Raw genomic sequence first — 20,997 nt, forward strand, 5'->3', positions numbered from 1 at the left:
GTCCAACATTTGCTTTCATTTTTTTTTTTTAGCTCTGGTCGCAAAGATGGCTGTCTTACCAGGCAGATATCTTGACTGGCTGAGATAATGCTGCCGTGCTGCTGATCCTGGTAGATTTGGGTCTACTGGGCCCACCTTGACATTTTTTGGTAGTTTGGTAATGGCGCTGAAGGAATAAAGAGGTTTCTGCTCGATGGCCCTGTGTGGGGAAAACAGTAAACTGTCAAGAGTCTGCTGCTACTGTACCTACAGTCAACCATAGAACTCAAGAGTAGTCAGTGTACAGCTTGAAAAGCACTTCATGATCTGCTTCATAATGTGCCAGTACATTTTGGAATCATCCATCAATGAACCACAGCTCCTCATAATAGCAGCATCCATGCACCCCTAAGAGTATACCGCACATTGCTTGACTGTTAGCCAGGAATGGGTACTGAATATGGTATTATTTTACACCAACCAAATCCCACCGGTCCTAGCGGGCACCTATTCACATAAAATCCTACGGTGCCATATTTTGGTACCTGGGTTGCATGTAGGCTGACCATATTGTAAAATCCCAAAAAGAGGACACATATATATGCGTGCCAAGGCGGGCAGCACGCCAAGGCTGGGACTCGGTGAAAAATTTCCAATGATACTCGAACTAGCTTTATAAAGAATATATTTATTTAAATAAAGCATTATTTTTCCTCTGTTGACAGCAGTGTTTGCATTAGGAATTTTCCAAATTGGGTCCACAGTAAATTTTAGGCGTCCCGCTTTTTTGTAGGGGTTTTGAAAAAAAAAAGATAAACTTATGTATTGTCCTGTTATATCTTACATTATATACTGTGTTTTGGAAAAATGTCATAAACATTACTGATTTCATTAAAAAAAAAAAAAAAAAAAAAATTGTGATACATATGTGAATGTATTCAGTTATAGACATTCATTCACTTTCTTCTTTTCTTCATGGATCTAAACTTTACCACCGCTGGTAGTTTTTTCTATGTTTTTATTTAATAAGTTGTAGGTGTATTTATTTCAGTATAAAAGTGTAAAAAGTGTTTTCCTTAGGTCATGAAATGATGATAATGGTGTGCCTGGGCATGCATGCATTTTATATTTAACGCTTAAATCTTCTGGAGTCTTCATCAACTTCAGATCTATCCCTCATTTCAAAATGGGTTTTTTTTGTAATGTTTTTTGTTTGTTTTCCGCCCTTTTTTGTCAAACAAAACTATGTTTTTAATGGCAAACACACAATATATGCAAATTCTTCCGCCAAAAATATTTTTCAAAGTGGACTATTGGATATGAAGTAATCGGAACTTTGGATAGGTCAATAATTAATAATAACATTGATTTTGATTCAATGTTATGTTTTGAGCAATGACAGTTTGAAAGAAAAAAAAACAGCTTTGATTTATTAGTCAACTTTGCAACTTTTTCTAAATTACATTTCATCTTTAAGCTTTTTTATTTCACTTTTGTTATGTTTTTGTTTATTTTAATAGTATTTTTAGAATGTGCCGTGGGCCTTTAAAACATTAGCTGTGGGCCGCAAATGGCCACCAAGGCACACTTTTGACACCCCTGCTATAGATAATAAATTAAATCTGATAAATCTATCGATGAAAAGCAGAACCTGGCGACGCATGCGCGTTTATCATAACTCTCTCGCTCTTTCTGTCTCTGCTCCTCCCGCATGAATGCTGCTGCGTGCGCACACCTTAACAATTTGTTTGGTTTTTAACCCCTTCTTAACCCTGAACGTACATTGAAAATACACGCAACCCTAACTCAAAATGCCGGACATTTGAGGTATGTAAGAAACTCCATCCGGACAGCCCGGATAGCCCCGCAAAAGAGGACATGTCGGGGGAAAAGAGGACGTATGGTCACTCCAGTTGCACGTGACGTTACGCCCGGTTGCCAACTTAGCTGGTTCTTCGCACTTTGACACTTGGTGATCACGCCAGCAGCGCTGAGAGCAGATAAAGCCCAACTACCCCTAGGTAATGTTGCAATTTTCAATGCCAACCATCAACGTAGTAAAGCTCCACCTTTTCAAAATCTGTGATAGCTTGATGCTAATATATATTGACTTTGCTATTGACATGCTGCTGACTAGCATTAGTGATTTTACATGACACCTACTAATTTGTTAATAAAAACCACAACATAAAATGGACTTTTCAAACAAACAGCTGGTGTGTAATAAGACAAAACTACTGTTAAGTACTGGTATCGATTCCCAGGTACCGGGAATTGGTACCGTTTCGGTTCAAATGTGAACGGTACCCATCCCTAGACACAACAAAAGTGTGTTCAGTGATTTTCAGTAATACTGTGATACAAGCTGTACACTGTCTACTCTAAAGTTTATCCAAGTTCACTTCCTGTAGTAGGAAATTTCAAATTTCAAATCATGAGTCAAACAGATAATGAACAATTTTTATTTTAAATGTCTGAAATATATGATACCATAATATTTATTTTAGGGCTAGGCGATATATTGATATACACGATATATCAAACCCGCGATATATCGAGTATATCGATATATCGCGGGTTTGTCTCTGTGCGATATAGAAAATGACTATATCGTGATATTCGAGTATACGTTCTCACGTAATGCTGGCATTAGACTACAGGCACTCCTCGCTCTTTCTTGTCTGTCCTTCTCACAGACAGCGAGTGCACCTTCTTACAAAAGTCACATACTGTCACGTCATATGTCACATACGTATACGCCCTCGCGGAGCAGAGAGGTAGTAGCATGATGCTAGTGAAGCCTTGCAAGTGGTAAAACGAGAGAAAAAATGTGCGAATCTGGTAACAAATGAAGGAAGAATTAATTCCCAAGAAAAAAAGCAGGGGGTCCAGTGTCTGGCAGTGGTTCGGCTTCAAGCGGGAAGATGTCGTGATGTGATTTTACCATGAATTGATTAACGTGGACCCCGGCTTAAACAAGTTGAAAAACTTATTCGTGTGTTACCATTTAGTTGTCAATTGTACGGAATATGTACTGAACTGTGCAATCTACTAATAAAAGTATCAATCAAAGGTCAAATAGACAACTTTAATTTTTCATGTGTGGGGTAAAACGGCGTTGCTATAAAACGTAGCATTACTGCTAATATGTAGCATCACTTGAAAAGTCACCTGCTACACAATGAAGAGTGATTACTCTGGATGTCAACATTTCCATTCAGAACCACATGCCCACACCATCAAAATGCCGAGGCAAACATTTCCAGATCAATACCGTATGAAAAAAAATTGTGATTTCTTTAGTTGTGATTTCCTGCATGAAAGTTTAAAATGAGCATATATAAATGCAGTATGAAGAAGAATGTTTTAATGTAGACACATAGAATCATCATACTGCTGTGATTATATGTATCATGTGCTAGTTCAAGGTTAAGGCAAAATATCGAGATAAATATCGTATATCACGATATGGCCTAAAAATATTGCGATATTAAAAAAAGGCCACATCGCCCAGCCCTAATTTGTTTCAATTTTATTTCAAAGATATGCAATTGCATGCATTTTTTTCTGTCAAAATGGAATTAACAAATACATTTAGTAAGAAAGATAAAGGGTTATGGTATTTTATTGACGCACATTATTTCCAGGCTTTCGCAGGTCATATACTGTACAATGATTTGGCCTTGAGTTTGAGATGCAATTTATAATCTTTTGCAGAGTCTCCAACTAAGTTTTAAAAGTACATACTGTGTCCGAAGTTCCTTCAAGTTCCTCTCCTCCTCGGATTTCGCCAAGCTGGGTTTCTTTGAGTGTGAGGCAGCAGTGTCTGATAAATCGGAATCATCCCAGCTATCCAAGGTCTTCGCCTCCGTCTGGCCCCAGCGCCGTCTGCTGCCCTTCATCATCCCTGTTCCACCAACGCTCTCATTTAACACTGATGTGACCTTCTGGGAACAGAAATATAGGCTGATGACATTTGCCAAAATAATCTCACATCTACTTTGACTCACAACACAGCTGAGGCCTCCTTGTTTACTCTCAGCTTGAGGCACTGTGATCTGCTTAAGAGGTTGAGGCTGCTGGAGGCTTCTTGGGGAGGATTTGGAGGCTTTGTTATCAGGAGCGTGATCCACCTTAGGTTCTGACACTTGCTTTTGGATTAGCTGTCTGGGCTGGACCTTCTTAGCCTCTTGGCTGTGAGGACGAGGCCCTAAGATCTGCCCAACCTGGAAGTATGGGTAGCGCAGCGCCTATGGAGGAAAGAATACTGAGCATAGAAAAAACTGATAAAAAGTGAAGGATTAGTGTCTTTACTTGTACGGCGGTTGGTCTTTTTTTGGGGTCCCACTGCAGAAGGTCCTTCATTAAAGCAATCGCCTCACTGCTGGCATTGGGAATGAGTGTCTTTAGGGGCGTCGGCACACACTGAGGGAAGCGAAAGTTCATGGCCGAAGCCAGGTGGTAGCCCTCTGACCAGTCCAGCTATTGAAAATGACAATAACATGATTTCAATCCGACACACACTCTGATCAGTGTCATGGCATGGACTGGAGCCTATCCCAGCAGCACTTAGTGAATGAGCTAAAATGTAAGGCATGTGAACAAAGTATGATATGAAATACTAATATTCCAGCTTTCTATCACATTTATTTTTAAGAAAGCACCAAAATAATGTATTTAATATAATATAAGATGGCCATGACTATAAATAATATTTTAAACAGTAAAGTACAAATTCCATTTTTTAGCTGCTTTAAAGTTGTTTAATGATTCTGATGTATTGATCACCATTACATTAAAATTAGCATCACAACTAGGGATGGGAATCTTCCAACGACTCACGATTCAATTTCGATTTGTGGGGTCACGATTTTGTTCAGATTCGAATTTAGATTTAACATTATTCTCCATTCAAATTGATTCTCCATTCAAATTGATTCTCGCAAAATAATATTTGGTACTAACATTATAATAATATCTTATCAAAACAGGACACAGGTTACAAAAGTTGCTCTTGGCTGCTTACATATCACATTTTTAAAATGTATTCTTAGAAAAAAATATATGTTTTTTTTTTTTAATCTATTTTTGAAAACTATGAATTGATTTAGCCTCAGAATAAATAATCATTGTGATTTTAATGCCAATCTATTCTTTTTTTGAGCATCCCTAATTATAACTCCTCTGTTTGTCAACATGCCTAATCTCTGAGGTACACCTTTTTTATAGCTGGTGTGTGGGAGTGACAAGAAGAAATACTCTGACTTGCTTGAGATCGAATCGACCAAATATAAGAATATATACAATACAATTCATTATAGAATTGCTGTCAAATTATTACTTTTTTAAATCCGATGAATCACACTTTTGAATTTAGATTAATGTTGATTAATCACAGGTTATCACCTGCTTGCGTGATTAAAACTGACTTAAAAACACCCCAATATTTGTCATGCAGTTTTATTGTCCGAATTTTACCCAAGAATAAATTTTAAATTAATTACTTGAATGTACAGTATGTAATTTATCTGGTCAAAACTTGATAACAGTTTTAAGGTTAAGGTAAAGGAACAGTCAAAATAAATTGCGTGACTAGTGCAATAATTGTTTGTGAGGAATCAATTGACTAAACTCAATATTTTTTAAGTATTTGTATTAAGTGAAATATATATAATATGATTTTCCTCACCTTCTTGACAGTGCCTAGGACTTGGCAGATCTTAAAGATCTCATCCACTTCACTGTTTCCGGGGAAAAGAGGTCTGAGCGTGTAGAGTTCGGCCATGATGCATCCCACAGCCCACAGGTCTATAGGAGAACTGTAAGTGGACGACCTGAGCAGAACTTCAGGTGCACGGTACCTATCAATAGGCAGAGTAGTTAGTAAAATAAACAACAAAGCATTTGGTCAAAAACAGTGATGTGTTCATCACCATCTTGTCGAAACATAGTCCGTGTATGGAGGTTTGGAACGGATCTCCCGGGCCAGTCCAAAATCTGCTATTTTGACCAGCTCTGGGCCCATGCACAGGAGGTTTTCTGGCTTCATGTCTCGGTGGAAGAAACCTGTAAATGAGACCTTGGTGAGATGGATATACAGTATATATATATATATATATATATATATATATATATATATATATATATATATATATATATATATATATATAAACACTGCAGTGGTACCTCAACTTAAGAGTGCCCCAATTAAAGAATGTTTTTAGATAATAGCTAATTGTTTTGCTTTAAGTTGCAAGCAAAAATTTTAGGTAGAAACATCATCGCCATTAGTTGGTGTCACGAATGGTACAGTGAACCCCGTAGGATCTGCCCAAAACATCCGGTCTTTCTTGCTAGCAGTAGATTATTGGTAGAGATTGACATAACTTTTGTTTTTCCCAAGAATGGGAAAGAAAAAAGTGAGTGTAAAAGACAGTGCTGAGAAGAAACAATCAATGATATTCATTGAATTAAATAAAGAAATCATCAAAAACATGAGAGCGAGTGTAGAAAACTTGGTGAAGCAGTTGGAGCATATCTTTGCTGGTCTGCACCTGCACACTGAAGCAGAATGATTCAGTAACGCCAACCAAGGATGTTAAAATAGCTACACAGTGGATATTTATCAAATGAAAATATGGAGAAGCTGCTGATAGTGTGTTTGATCGAGAAGCAGCTGGTCGGACATCCTGTGGAAGTCCACTCTCCAAGGTAAATACTGTACATTATTACTTCATTATTCTACTGTAGTTGTTAGTAGTACATTATATTGTTCTATTCACTGTTTATAATCTGAAAGTTGTTGTTGTTTTTAAAGGCATGTTGCATGTTAAAATTGTGCTGTTTTGGGTGGGCCAACCACCATTTATATTGATTTGAATTTATTTTAATTGACAATGTTGGTTTGAAACTTAAGTGTTTAAAGTTAAGAACTCTGTCATAGAATCAATTAAGCTCGTAAGATAAGGTACGACCGTATCTCTCTTATGCAAAACACAAATGTCCACCCAAGGGGATGCTATAGAATAAAACAGCCAAAACATGCTACTTTGGAAACAGGAAGCGGCGACTGAATGAGACTACTTACCATGCTTGTGTACAAAAGCCAAAGCAGAAATCACTTGGAACATGATGTTCCTAATTTCGTTCTCTGAAAACATCTTATTCTCTCTACCAGAAAAGAAAGAAAAAGAAAAGAAGGATAATAGGGGAAATTCAGCAAAAAAAGGCACATGCAAAGTAGAGTAGATGTGTGAAAATCAATCAAATAAGCATCCAACCAAGAGTTTATTCTCTACTGTATATAACTAGGCAAGAGAGTTAGGTCAATTAGAGCGGCGGCGGAGGCTTCACAACCTACAAGATTTAACCAACCCATCTTAAATTTAAACAAGAAGCTTCATATTATGTGAAGAAATCTCAAATTTAACCAAATATTGTTCATACTATGTGATGAAATCTCAAATTTAACCAAACAGCTTCATATTATGAGAGGAAATCTCAAATTTAACCAAGAAGCTTTGTATTATGAGAGGAATTCTCAAATTTAACCAATAAGCTTCATTTTATGAGAGGAAACCTCAAATTTACCTACAAAGTTTCATTTTATGAGAGGAAATATAACATTTACCAAAGAAGTTTCATATTATGAGAGCTGAGGGTATCTCAAATTTAACCAAGAAGCTTCATATTATGAGAGGAAACCTCAAACTTAACCAAGAATTGTCCTATTACAAGAGGAATTCTGAAATTTACCCAAGAAGCTTCATATTATGAGAGGAAATCTTGCAGTGTGAAGCCACTCTTAAAGGGACACCTACCATGTTTGTGAATAAAGGACAGGCCTTGTAATATCTGATAGCTTATGTTTCTTATCACTGACTCAGGGATTAATCTCATTCTGCGAACATAAAATTCATAGAATTTTCATAAACCAAGCTACAGTGTCAAAGGCCATGGGTATTTTTTAATTTGGTAATAGTACCGTCATCAACTGTGGTAAAATGCCTGTCTCTTACCTGTCCTTCATGAGCTGATAGAGATTCTCCTTCATGTATTCAAAAACAAAGTACAGGTGATCGTTTTCTCTGATAACTTCCTTCAGTTTGACAACATTTGCGTGGTTCAGCTTCTTCAGCGACTGGGACATATTAAACAATTAAATATTGTAACTTGTGATAGCTTTTTACTCTTTTCTTTCAAACAACTTCCTTACCTTCACCTCTCTTAGGTTCATGCATTCTTCCCACGAATAGAATTTCCTTTTCATTCTGTGGAAGAAAGTGAAATACTGGCGTTAATTTGTATGACAAAGTCAGCAATAAATCTTGGAACAAAGCACCGAGTAGTAGTTTTGTTGTTTGCATTGGTTAGGGTTAGAACAGAGGAGGTGATTTGAATATTTTACATTACTTCACTGTCTCCACACAATAATAAGCACATATTAAATGGTATCCAACAGTGCAACCAAATATTAAACATGAGATATATTTTTTTTCTACTTCTGCATTTACACTACAATCCCACCTTTTAACACAATAGTCAAAGGAATATTATATCTCCTTATGGAATTGTGAATGTATTAAAAATGTGTTGATATATTTTCCTTCTGCCAGTTTTGGGACTCCCTTTTCACGATGTAAGCAACCTGACACACCCCGCTTCTACTTTCACTCCCTTTCACCACGCCACACGTATTGTCTTACATGGTAACCAAACAATCAAGCAAGCAGTGGACATGTCATCGGGTATCTCATGTAATATTGAACCCCGCTGAAACAAAGACATAGAAGCCGTTTATTATTATTTTTGTTACCCTTGGCGATGGGGTGAAATAAGTTGAGGGAAAGCTATCAAAACTATTATCCTCTGAAGGCGTGTTTGATACTGTATGGCCCGGTCGACTCGTGAATAACTTTTCATTTATTCATAATACAATATTTATAGAATAATATATTTACAAAAAAGCTGTGGTACAACCAGGGGACTCTAACAGACTTAAAAGAACCGTTTGTTCCAATGTGTTGTAGGCATTTCATATTCCGGTTTTAGGCATATTAAGCAATACGCCCCACTAAATACACACAAATTACCTTTGTTTGTAATTGTTTGGTTGAGTATGGCTTGCTTAGAATGTATGGTACGGTTAAATCAGCTGTTTTAAGTATTTTGTTTATGTTTCCATTTTTTTTTCAAACTTCCGAAATATTTCATACTTGTACTTGAATTTCTGAGGAATGTATAAAAATATATTAGATATATAAAAATAAAAAGAAGAGAGAGAACATGCAATAGTACTATTCACCACCTTTGACATGAAGCTCAAAATTGAGCTCAGGTGCATCCAGTTTCCGCTGATGATTCTTGAGACGTTTCTACCGCTTCATTAGAGCATCTGTTATAAATTCAGTTGATTGGGCATGATTTGGAAAGGCACACACCTGACCATAGGATCCCGCAGTGCATGTCAGAAAAAATATTGAGAGTATTGAGCAAAAGCTGCGAATACATGCATGTTTGGGTGTAGCACTACAAATACTTTTCAGAAGCACTGTGAACTAAAAGTTGACAAAGCTTAGGTTTATTTTTTTTTAATCAATATTTATCGATACTTATTTTTCTTTGTTTTTGGTTTGCATTTTCTTTGTATTTCCAATCAACCCTCTTGAGCATATGCAGTTATGTGCTGACAGGACAAGAAAGTCTATAGGAGTTAAAAGTATTTGGATTCATTTTTGTTTCTACTTTTATTGCTCAAATCTCTCAATCAACTTCAGTTTTAAATAAAAATAGTTAGCTAATATGCCATATTATTTTTGTTTTTGGTTTTCTTACATTCTTTTACATATGCTCATCCAATCGGAACTGTTCAAGCATCAAAACTTTGGGCTGGACCAGGACTCGATAGCAACTTTATTTTGCTCTTGCCAAATATCCCAGATTACCAGGAATTCCTGGTTTTAAGGGGAATTTATTTTTTTTTTAAATGATTGGGCCACTTTTCAAATTTACACAATTCCAACATTTCTCATCTGATTCATATCTTTCCACCATCCACACTCTGCACCCACTCCGGACATTCAAGCCAACATGTTTGCTGGTTAAGAACATTCCCTGATTACCAGGAATTCCCACTATTAAAGTTCAAGTTAAAGTCCCAACGATAGTCACACACACACTAGGTGTGGTGAAATTATCCCCTGCATTTGACCCATCCCCTTGTTCACCCCCAGGAATGTGAGAGGACCAGTGAGCAGCAGCGGTGGCCGCGCTACGTAACATTTGGCGATTTAATCCCCAATTCCAACCCTTGATGCTACGGGGAAGCAATGGGTCTCCATTTTTATTGTCTTTGGTATGACTCGGCCGAGGTTTGAAGTCATATACGGTATATATATATATATATATATATATATATATATATATATATATATATATATATATATATATATATATATATATATATATATAAACCCCGTGTGTGAATGTTGTCTGTCTATTTGTGTTGGCCCTGTGATGAGGTGGCAACTTGTCCAGGGTGTACACCGCCTTCTACCCGATTGTAGCTGAGATAGGCTCCAGCACCCCCCGCGACCCCGAAGGGAATAAGCGGTAGAAATGGATGGATAGACTATTTTCACCCTTTTTTCTTTTGACGACTTCTCAAACATTTTTCATCCGATTTCCTCAGAGCGTTCTTCAAAGCCGCGACATTCAAACCATGTATTTTTTTTTTTCGTCACCAAAATTCTTGGTTTTCTTGGTATTTCCATTTTTCGTTTCCGTTTCAAATAACTATCATGATAACTAAAATTTTTGCTGCATAGCCATCACACAAAATATTAATTTAATGGTTGGCGCACATGTTAGGACCGACTGGCAGAGGTCTACAGTTGTTTCCATGGCAACCATGCAGTAGAGAAAGTGCAGGGAGATATGGCAGGAACAGGAAGTTGGATACAATAAGGCAATCAGTCTGAAAAGGCTTGTTTAAACATACATTTTGCTTTTGATTCATTTCTAAAAGCTTTTTTTACCAGAGTGCCATCTGCTGGATGATGAGCGAATGCTAACAGTCTTATAAAATGATCAACATCCTCACCGTTTAATGGCCACCAGTTCTCCGGACTCGTTGCTTCTCCCCATCAGCACGCTGCCGTAGGTGCCGTCACCCAGCTGCTTCAGCGTGGTGTAGCGGTTCATCACGGCTCACGAGGCTTTCCTCAGCTTCATCAACTTGGCAAAATAGTTTCAAGTCTCATCTGAAAGGGTTTTGTTTTTTACTGTCGCAAAACTTAAAAATTCATCTTGCAAGGAAGGAGGTGTCACTGTTGAAAGGGCTGGAGTGGGTCATCGCTGGTTATCAGTCCGCCATAGCGAACCTGCTGGAAAGAAATGTGTTAATCAGCAACAGGTTGATTTAAAAAAAAAAAAAAAAAAGCAGGATAAATCACACAGCCTGCTCGGTGTCACACCAGGACACGCCGACATGCACACCCAAGGGAGATGACATAGTCAGCTCTCAGCAGATTGGGCCAGCAGGGATGTAAATAGGATGTTACATCATCGCCATGCTTACTGTTGTTCACTATGGCAAGCGGATTAGAATGACAACACTGATCACATTGTTAAACGTTCACACAAACAACTATCAAGACGCTCTTTTTGAAATATTGACACTAGTATTAATTTATGACGAAAAAGTAAAAACTTACAAAAATAATTAATCTGACATTATGATGAGAAAAAATGGAAAGTCCATTCATCCATCCATTTTTAACCGCTTGTCCCTCTCGGGGTGGCGGGGTGGCTGGAGCTTATCCCAGCTGCATTTAGGCGGAAGGCGGTATACACCCTGGACAAGTCGCCACCTCTCGCAGGGCCAACCTACATAGACAGACAACATTCACACTCACATTCACACACAAGGGCCAATTTAGTGTTGCCAATCAACCTATCCCCAGGTGCATGTCGTTGGAGGTGGGAGGAGGCCGGAGTACCCGGGTGAACCCACGCAGTCACGGTGGAAACATGCAAACTCCACACAGAAAGACCCCGACCCCAGGAATTGAACCCAGGACCTCCATTTACCATGAATTGATTAACGTGGACCCCGACTTAAACAAGTTGAAAAACTTATTCGGGCGTTACCATTTAGTGGTCAATTGTACGGAATATGTACTGAACTGTGCAATCTACTAATAAAAGTATCAATCAATCTTATAGTGAGGCCCAAGCACTCTAAACTTGTGATTTACACAAGTGTGGCATTCTTCAAGGCAGCACTTTAAGTCCTAAATATTTGGCAGTAACACTTTTTTTTTGCAATGTGATTTATGTAACAAAGGTGTTGCTGTAGCGTGTTTACTTCAGATGCAGTCAGTGGTCATTTGTTTAATTTATTTAGTTATACTAAAGAAGGTTTTAGGTCCTCTCTTTTTCATCATTGGGGCTATTCAACTAGTACGCCGTGGGTTCAGTTAAAAAAATCTTCCGAGAGGATAGACTTAAATTTTTGCAGCAGATTATTAAAACAGTGCTGTGTCATAGAAATGATCTTTGACTAGCTTTTATGCAGAAAGTCCTTAAAAACAGCAAAGCACTCTAGTAACTCTGACAAAAAATAGACCAAAATCAAATGTCTAGTGTAGAGGATGCTGTTTTTAGATTAATAATGAAGGGAAATTAGGCCACCCAGTCCTTAGCTTTCTGGAAATATGGCCCCAAAAACTATAATATAGTTGGCCTTTAAAGGGGAACTGCACTTTAAAAAAATATATCAATCATTGTGAGAGATTATGAGAGATTTTAAAGATGATTTTTTTTCTAATTAAATCAAAATAAAAAACACAAGATACAATTAGTGCACCAACCCCAAAAACCTCCCTTTTTCATGCCAAACCCCCCATCCCCAACCCCCTCCCCCTGCCGGGCCGCGGGACAAATTATCAAGCATTGACCGGTCCGCAGCTACAAAAAGGTTGGGGACCACTGCTGTAAGGGACAAGCAGTAAAAAATGATTGGATGGAAAAAATTATTGGACAATGCCGCTAAGGGGAGTCACCGTTGTAGCCTTCAAAGCCCTTTAAAACTACAAAACCCTCCATCAACGTTGTATATACACACTGCAAAACTAAATAAATGGTAAATGGGTTGTACTTGTATAGCGCTTGTCTACCTTCAAGGTACTCAAAGCGCTTTGACACTACTTCCACATTTACCCATTCACACACACATTCACACACTGATGGAGGGAGCTGCCATGCAAGGCGCCAACCAGCACCCATCAGGAGCAAGGGTGAAGTGTCTTGCTCATTACACAACGGACGTGACGAGGTTGGTACTAGGTGGGATTTGAACCAGGGACCCTCGGGTTGCGCACGGCCACTCTCCCACTGCGCCACGCCGTCCCTGATATATAATGTATAATATATAATGATATATAAATGATATATAATGATATATAATAAATATAATGTTGTAACAGACACGTTCATAACATTATGTAATATGTTCAATATATACTGTGTTTTGGTCATTTTAATCATTGCCAGAACTAATTCCAAGGCGCATTGATTTCCGTTTCCATAGCAGCACACTTGCGATTTCTGGCAACAACTTTAGGTTCTTACTTCCAGACACTAAGGCGTTTGTGTCTTCTAATCATGGCAGGCTTGGTAAAAGACAACGAAGACAACTATTTTTGGACAAATGAAGATTCACAACCTTATCTTTTTGAAGCTGAATGAATGGAGGATGAACTACTGCTTATAGAGGTCAGCACAAAGAAGAGGATGAAACATTGGCGCAGCGAGAAGCAGATAGAGTGAAGTCGGCAAATGTGGAATTTGTGTACAAGCTATTTCAATATAAATGGCAAGCTTACCCCAAAAAAAACAGAAAAAAATGTCCCCGGCCACCCAGCTGGACCAATGAGACAACTGTCCATCGAGTGATTCACACTTTAACATTGACCATGATACACGCAGCACGTCATTACAACTACAATATATTTGCTGTCTGGCTAGCGGTGTACAAACAAAACACGAAAAGTGGGGAAATACGTCACAGATACGGTAATATTATTGTTCATGTATTTCAGTCAGTACAGATCGTTGTCCTATTGCAGTGTTGTGCTTTACTAACTCTAACGCACTTTGTGTTGTTGTAGAAACTAGCTTTTTTCTTTCCATAGTTAGCTTTTACTGCTATTACTAAATCACGTCGATGTGTTACAATAGAAAAATAGTTCCTTAATGTTTGCTCTTACAATAATAATGTTGCTACAGCTTGGTTATTTTACAGATTACGGAACGTAAATTAAATATTGTTGACATTTTTTAAATGCATGTTTTAAGGGATTTAGAGGTACAATTGATCGCCCCTATTAGCTGTGTTGTGAGCTACCTAGAACGAGCCAAATTTTACATGTTAAAATGCAGAAATATAGGCAATGATAGGCAAAATATAAATTAAAAAAAAGGGAAGTTGCCCTTTAAAGTGATTAAATGTTTGTTTAGAAATTGTTCAGTTCGGTTTCTTTTTTTTTCTGTAGGAAAAAAACTTGCAATGTAAATAGTTAAATGTAACTTGTGACTTGATTTGGAAGGCCCCGGGCAAATTTGGTACAGTATGGCAACATAAGCTAGCTGAATTCTGATTGGATACAAACGAAAACTTAAAACAACATAGAAACAAGCATAATATGAAATGAAGAGAATATGAATCATTTTAGATATTTAGGGAAAGTAAATTACAAAAATAATTGTATCTCCTCCCCGGGTTGGGGAGGAGATCTTGCCCCAAGTGGAGAAGTTCAAGTACCTCGGAGTCTTGTTCAAGAGTGAGGGAAGAGTGGATCGTGAGATCGACAGGTTGATCGGTGCAGCATCTTCAGTAATGCGGACACTGTATCGATCCGTTGTGGTGAAGAAGGAGCTGAGCCGGAAGTCAAAGCTCTCAATTTACCGGTCGATCTACGTTCCCATCCTCACCTATGGTCATGAGCTTTGGGTTATGACCAAAAGGACAAGATCACGGGTACAAGCTGCCGAAATGAGCTGCCTCCGCAGGGTAGCGGGGCTCTCCCTTAGAGATAGGGTGAGAAACTCTGTCATCCGGGGGGAGGGGGGCTGAAAGTAAAGCCGCTGCTCCTCCACATTTAGAGGAGCCAGATGAGGTAGTTCGGGCATCTGGTCAGGATGCCACCCGAACGCCTCCCTAGGGAGGTGTTTGGGGCACGTCCGACCGGTAGGAGGCCACGGGGAAGACCCAGGACACGTTAGGAAGACTATCACTCCCAGCTGGCCTGGGAACGTCTCGGGATGCCCCGGGAGGAGCTGGACAAAGTGGTTGGGGATAGAAAAGGCTGGCTTTCCCTGCTTAGGCTGCTGCCCCCATGACCCGACCTCGGATAAGCGTAAGAAGATGGATGGATGGATGGAATTTTATCTTTGATTATGATCATGATTTCTGGTTATTTTAGGCCAGCAGGGAAGGCATTGCTGGCCCTGACAGCACACCACTGGTATAGTGATGATAAAATGAATTTTATTCTATTCTTTTTTTTTTTCAATCTTGAATAAGACTTTTTATACGACGACTTTAGTCTTGTAGTATGATTATTTCCACTTCAGTTTTTTAGTTGATATATTTTTGCAATTTCATAAAGTATTGTTTGTATTTAAACTTGCTACCATACAGGAATAAAAAAAACAAGTTGAATGCAAGCGGTCCTTTTTTTTTTTTTTTTTGTCCTGTCCAGCTTCTCAGGCAAATCATATAGTTGATGTAGATGCCCATGTCGGCTGTTCAGATTGACTTTACAAAAAAGAAGTGTGGGATACTTCCCTTGTTGCCTAATTTGTATTTGACTTTATTTAATGTATTTCTATTATCATTTGGTGCAGCCGGGCAGAGCAGGAGGGGATAGAAAGAGAAAAAAAAGGATGACAGAGGGGGGACTTGTGGCCACAAGAGGAGATTAGACAGTGACAAAAACAACAACAGCAAACACAACAATAACAACAACAATAGAGCAACATCAGCACATAGGATATGTACAAATGTGATGGTTAAAGTGATAGCAAACAAGCAGTTAGCGAAATAAATAATAACACAGAAATGACTATGAGCATATTTATACTACAACTGGAGCATTACAAATACAAACCCCGTTTCCATATAAGTTGTGAAATTGTGTTAGGTGTAAATATAAACGGAATACAATGATTTGCAAATCCTTTTCAACCCAAATTCAGTTGAATATGCTACAAAGACAAGATATTTGATGTTAAAAATCATAAACTTTTTTTTTTTTTTGCAAATAATAATTAACTTAGAATTTCATGGCTGCAACATGTGCCAAAGTAGTTGGGAGAGGATATGTTCACCACTGTGTTACATCACCTTTTCTTTTAACAACACTCAATAAACGTTTGGGAAATGAGGAAACTAATTGTTGAAGCTTTGAAAATGGAATTCGTTCCCATTGTTGTTTGATGTAGAGCTTCAGTCGTTCAACAGTCCGGGGTCTCCGCTGTCGTATTTTACGGTTCATAATGCGCCACACATTTTCGATGGGAGACAGGTCTGGACTGCAGGCGGGCCAGGAATGTACCTGCACTCTTTTTTTACGAAGCCACGCTGTTGTAACACGTGCTGAATGTGGCTTGGCATTGTCTTGCTGAAATAAGCAGGGGCGTCCATGAAAAAGACGGCGCATAGATGGCAGCATATGTTGTTACAAAACCTGTATGTACCTTTCAGCATTAATGGTGCCTTCACAGATGTGTAAATTACCCATGCCTGGAGCACTAATGCACCTCCATACCATCACAGATACTGGCTTTTGAACTTTGCGTCGATTATAGTCTGGACGGTTCGCTTCCCCTTTGGTCCGGATGACACTATGTCGAATATTTCCAAAAACAATTTGAAATGTGGACTCGTCAGACCACAGAACCCTTTTCCAATTTGCATTAGTCCATCTTAGATAATCTCAGGCCCAGAGTAGCCGGTGGCGTTCCTGGATGTTGTTGATAAATGGCTTTCGCTTTGCATAGTAGAGCTTTAACTTGCACTTACAAATGTAGCAACGAACTGTATTTAGTGAAAGTGTTTTTCTGAAGTGTTCCTGAGCCCATGTGGTGATATCCTTTAGAGATTGATGTCGGTTTTTGATACAGTGCTGTCTGAGGGATCGAAGGTCATAGTCATTCAATGCTGCTTACATGGAGTAATTTCTCCAGATTCTCTGAACCTTTTGATGATATTATGGACCGTAGATGTTGAAATCCCTAAATTTCTTGCAATTTAACTTTGAGAAACGTTGTTCTTAAACTGTTGGACTATTTGTTTACGCAGTTGTGGACAAAGGGGTATGTATACCTCGCCCCATCCTTTCTTGTGAAAGACTGAGCATTTTTTGGGAAGCTGTTTTTATACCCAATCATGGCACCCACCTGTTCCCAATTAGCCTGCACACCTGTGGGATATTCCAAACAAGTGTTTGGGGCGGCATAGCTCGGTTGGTAGAGTGGCCGTGCCAGCAACTTGAGGGTTGTAGGTTCGATTCCCGCTTGTGCCATCCTAGTTACTGCCGTTGTGTCCTTGGGCAAGACACTTTACCCACCTGCTCCCAGTGCCACCCACACTGGTTTAAATGTAACTTAGATATTGGGTTTCACTATGTAAAGCGCTTTGAGTCACTTGAGAAAAGCGCTATATAAATATAATTCACTTCATCAGCATTCCTCAACTTTATTAGTATTTTTTGCCACCTCTCCCAACTTCTTTGTCACGTGTTGCTGGCATCAAATTCTAAAGTTAATGAGTATTTGCAAAAAAGAAAATGTTTATCATTTTGAACATCAAATATGTTGTCTTTGTAGCATATTCGACTGACTATGGGTTGAAAATGATTCGCAAATCATTGTATTCCGTTTATATTTATATCTATCACAATTTCCCAACTCATATGGAAACAGGGTTTGTACCAATAGAAATAGCGCTATTGATAATGAACAATACCAATAATTTACCTCTATTATCAACAATACAACAATACTAATGCTAATTTGGGGCGGTATAGCTCGTTTGGTAGAGTGGCTGTGCCAGCAACTTGAGAGTTCCGTCATCCTAGTCACTGCTGTTGTGTCCTTGGGCAAGACACTTTACCCACCTGCTCCCACTGCCACCCACACTGGTTTAAAAATGTAACTCAGATATTGAGTTTCACTATGTAGAGCGCTATAGAGAAAAGCGCTATATAAATATATTCACTTCACTATATTCACTAATTCCAGCTAAACAGCTTGAATGCAAGCTGTTTAGCCTAATGGAGTGTGACCCTTGACTCCACAGCAGAAAAGGAACGCCTATTTGCTTCAATAATAAAAAGTCCCTATAGAGTTTCACATGTTAATTTTTCAAAAATGCCACCCCTCCTTCAGCGAGCCACTTGAATGAGTAAGAAGGATTGCCAGAGGACAGCTGGCCTGCACTCCAACCTGTTGTTAGGCTGGCTTTAAAGGGAATTAAAATGTCCCCACGTCATTCGGTAGCGGTCAATTATAACTGAGGTGAAATTATCCAGCTTGTTCCCTCGTTGGTAAAGTACATATTTCAAAATAAAGGTATGATACATGCCGTTTCTAAGCTGATATAAAACATATTGAAGGACAATAAATGAACCATTTGTGGGTGACAGCTTGTGGTCGTTAGAAAAAGTCCACCTCTCGCACACTCAAATATTCAAATCTACATCACCAAACTTACCGTTAAGGGTGTTGTTGTCTTTATGTCCTGCTGGAGCTGCTGATAGCGGCACTCGTCAGATAGAATTCATGCAGCGGGTTAAACCTATAGCTCCTACGATAAGAGCGTGGTGTGTGCGCGCGTGTTTGTGTGCGCGCGTAGTGTGTGCGCGTGCGTGTGTGCGCGTGCGTGTGTGCGCGTGCGTGTGCTCTCCATGGAAACACACGAACACAACGCTCCTTTCTTCCGTCCGTGTGACGTGCAATGCATTGTGGGATTTGTATTTCTACATATTACCAGGCTGCTGAAATACACAATCTTGGTAATAAAATAAAAATAAAAAAACATATTATATCATAATACTGAGCTTATAAATGTATTATTGGTTTGCTGGGGGTATTCGGAATTTGCAACCGTTTTTAAAACACGTGTGTACTGTTTTCTTCCGTTTGCTTAAAATGACGGCAACTGAGAAGGCTCAACAAAATGCATATTTAAGAGCGGAAATACCATAGAATATAATAAACTGACAAGTTACACACAGATTAATGTAATACACAACATATCGAAACAAAATATAGTACAATATTTAAAATTGTCCATGAAAGACAAAACTATGAATTTGAATTGGGATTTGTTTTTTGAACGTAGAGCAGAATTTTGCTATAGCAGAGAGGGAAAAAAGTGATAACCCACTATTGGTAGTAGTAACAATTAATTGTTTAAAAAAACATTGTCAAAACAGAACATCCGGTGTCATATTGTGAAGTCCTCTGCAGTTTCTAAAACATACCAATAGATGGTAGTGTAGTCCAGCAAGCAAAATGCTGATTGCAGTACATTGACTATAAACCAGTGGTTCTCAACCTTTTTTCAGTGATGTACACCCGTCAACATTTTTTTTATCTCAAGTACCCCCTACAAGAGCAAAGCATTTTTGGTTGAAAAAAAGAGATAAAGAAGTAAAATACAGCACTATGTCATCAGTTTCTGATCTGTTAAATTGTATAACAGTGCAAAATATTGCTCATTTGTAGTGGTCTTTCTTGAACAATTTGGAAAAAAAGATATAAAAATAACTAAAAACTTGTTGAAAAATAAACGAGTGAATCAATTATAAATAAAGATTTCTACACATAGAAGTAATCATCAACTTAAAGTGCCATCTTTGGGGATTGTAATAGAGATCCATCTGGATTCCTGAACTTAATTCTAAACATTTCTTCACCAAAAAAGAAAACTTTAACATCAATATTTATGGAACACGTCCACAAAAAATCTTATCTGCCAACACTGAATATTGCATTGTTGCATTTCTTTTCACAGTTTATGAACTTACATTCAGATTTTCTTGAACTATTATTCAATAAATATATTTATAAATGATTTTTGAATTGTTGCTATTTTTAGAATATTTTTTGAAAAATCTCACGTACCCCTTGGCATACCTTCAAGTACCCCCAGGCGTACACGTACCCACATTTGAGAACCACTGCTATAAACGAAAAGCAGTATAGATAAGTCCATCCATCCATTTCCTACCGCTTGTCCCTTTTTGGGGTCGCGGGGGGTCGCTGCAGCCTATCTCAGCTGCTTCGGGCGGTAGGCGGGGTACACCCTGGATAAGTTGCCACCTCATCACAGGGCACAGTATAGATATACAGTGTTTATATATATATATATATATATATATATATATATATATATATATATATATATATATATATATATATATATATATATATATATATATATATATACAAACGTTTGTAAATGGTAGGAAAATAAGTTTACCTTCAAGGTAAAGAAGAGTTGTATCATATGTAAAGGGATATACAACCACTATTGGGTTGTCAATATTAAATAAATATGTAATTATTTAAGAAAAAAAAATATTTTAAACTTATTCTTCTCATTAACATGTAACATCCATCCATCCTTTTTCTACCGGTTGTCCCTCTCGGGGTTGTGTGGGTGCTAGAGCCTATTGCATGCAACATTTTCAATAAATAAAAAAAATGTTGGGGTTCTTTCTGCTCATTTTTTGACACAATGTTTATCCATCCATCCATCCATCCATTTTCTACCGCTTATCAATGTTTATGTACATTGTATTTTAATAAAACTATTGGGGTTTATTTTTTCCAACAAATGCCAATATTGCATTGGAGCTGCTATTAATCTTTCTTGAATTGTATAAATAAGGTGTAAAAAAAGATATAAATAAATAATATTACGAACATCTGATTTTTTTGTTTGTT

General features: G+C 38.1%; 1 protein-coding gene across 11 annotated transcripts in view; it reads right to left on the minus strand.

The window, feature by feature from the left end:
* mak (male germ cell-associated kinase) overlaps positions 1-18,891 on the minus strand; it is a 33,682-nt gene extending 14,791 nt beyond the window's left edge. For 5 of the 11 annotated variants that reach the window (XM_061921917.1, XM_061921922.1, XM_061921920.1 and 2 more), the window contains exons 1-11: positions 18,758-18,891; positions 11,081-11,363; positions 8,195-8,249; positions 7,998-8,119; positions 7,067-7,149; positions 5,913-6,045; positions 5,669-5,840; positions 4,294-4,461; positions 3,990-4,229; positions 3,727-3,926; positions 60-199 (exon numbers count right to left, since the gene is read on the minus strand). In XM_061921917.1, the coding sequence (XP_061777901.1) occupies positions 60-199; positions 3,727-3,926; positions 3,990-4,229; positions 4,294-4,461; positions 5,669-5,840; positions 5,913-6,045; positions 7,067-7,149; positions 7,998-8,119; positions 8,195-8,249; positions 11,081-11,181 (1,414 nt within the window). In that variant the 5' untranslated portion in view covers positions 11,182-11,363; positions 18,758-18,891. Of the gene's footprint in view, positions 1-59; positions 200-3,726; positions 3,927-3,989; positions 4,230-4,293; positions 4,462-5,668; positions 5,841-5,912; positions 6,046-7,066; positions 7,150-7,799; positions 8,120-8,194; positions 8,250-11,080; positions 11,364-18,757 lie in introns of those variants that run through there. The other 6 variants (XM_061921925.1, XM_061921918.1, XM_061921919.1 and 3 more) reach the window with 5 other exon arrangements.
* Positions 18,892-20,997: the final 2,106 nt, after the last annotated feature.

The sequence above is a fragment of the Nerophis ophidion genome, linkage group LG15 (assembly GCF_033978795.1).
Source record: "Nerophis ophidion isolate RoL-2023_Sa linkage group LG15, RoL_Noph_v1.0, whole genome shotgun sequence".
Taxonomy (NCBI): domain Eukaryota; kingdom Metazoa; phylum Chordata; class Actinopteri; order Syngnathiformes; family Syngnathidae; genus Nerophis; species Nerophis ophidion.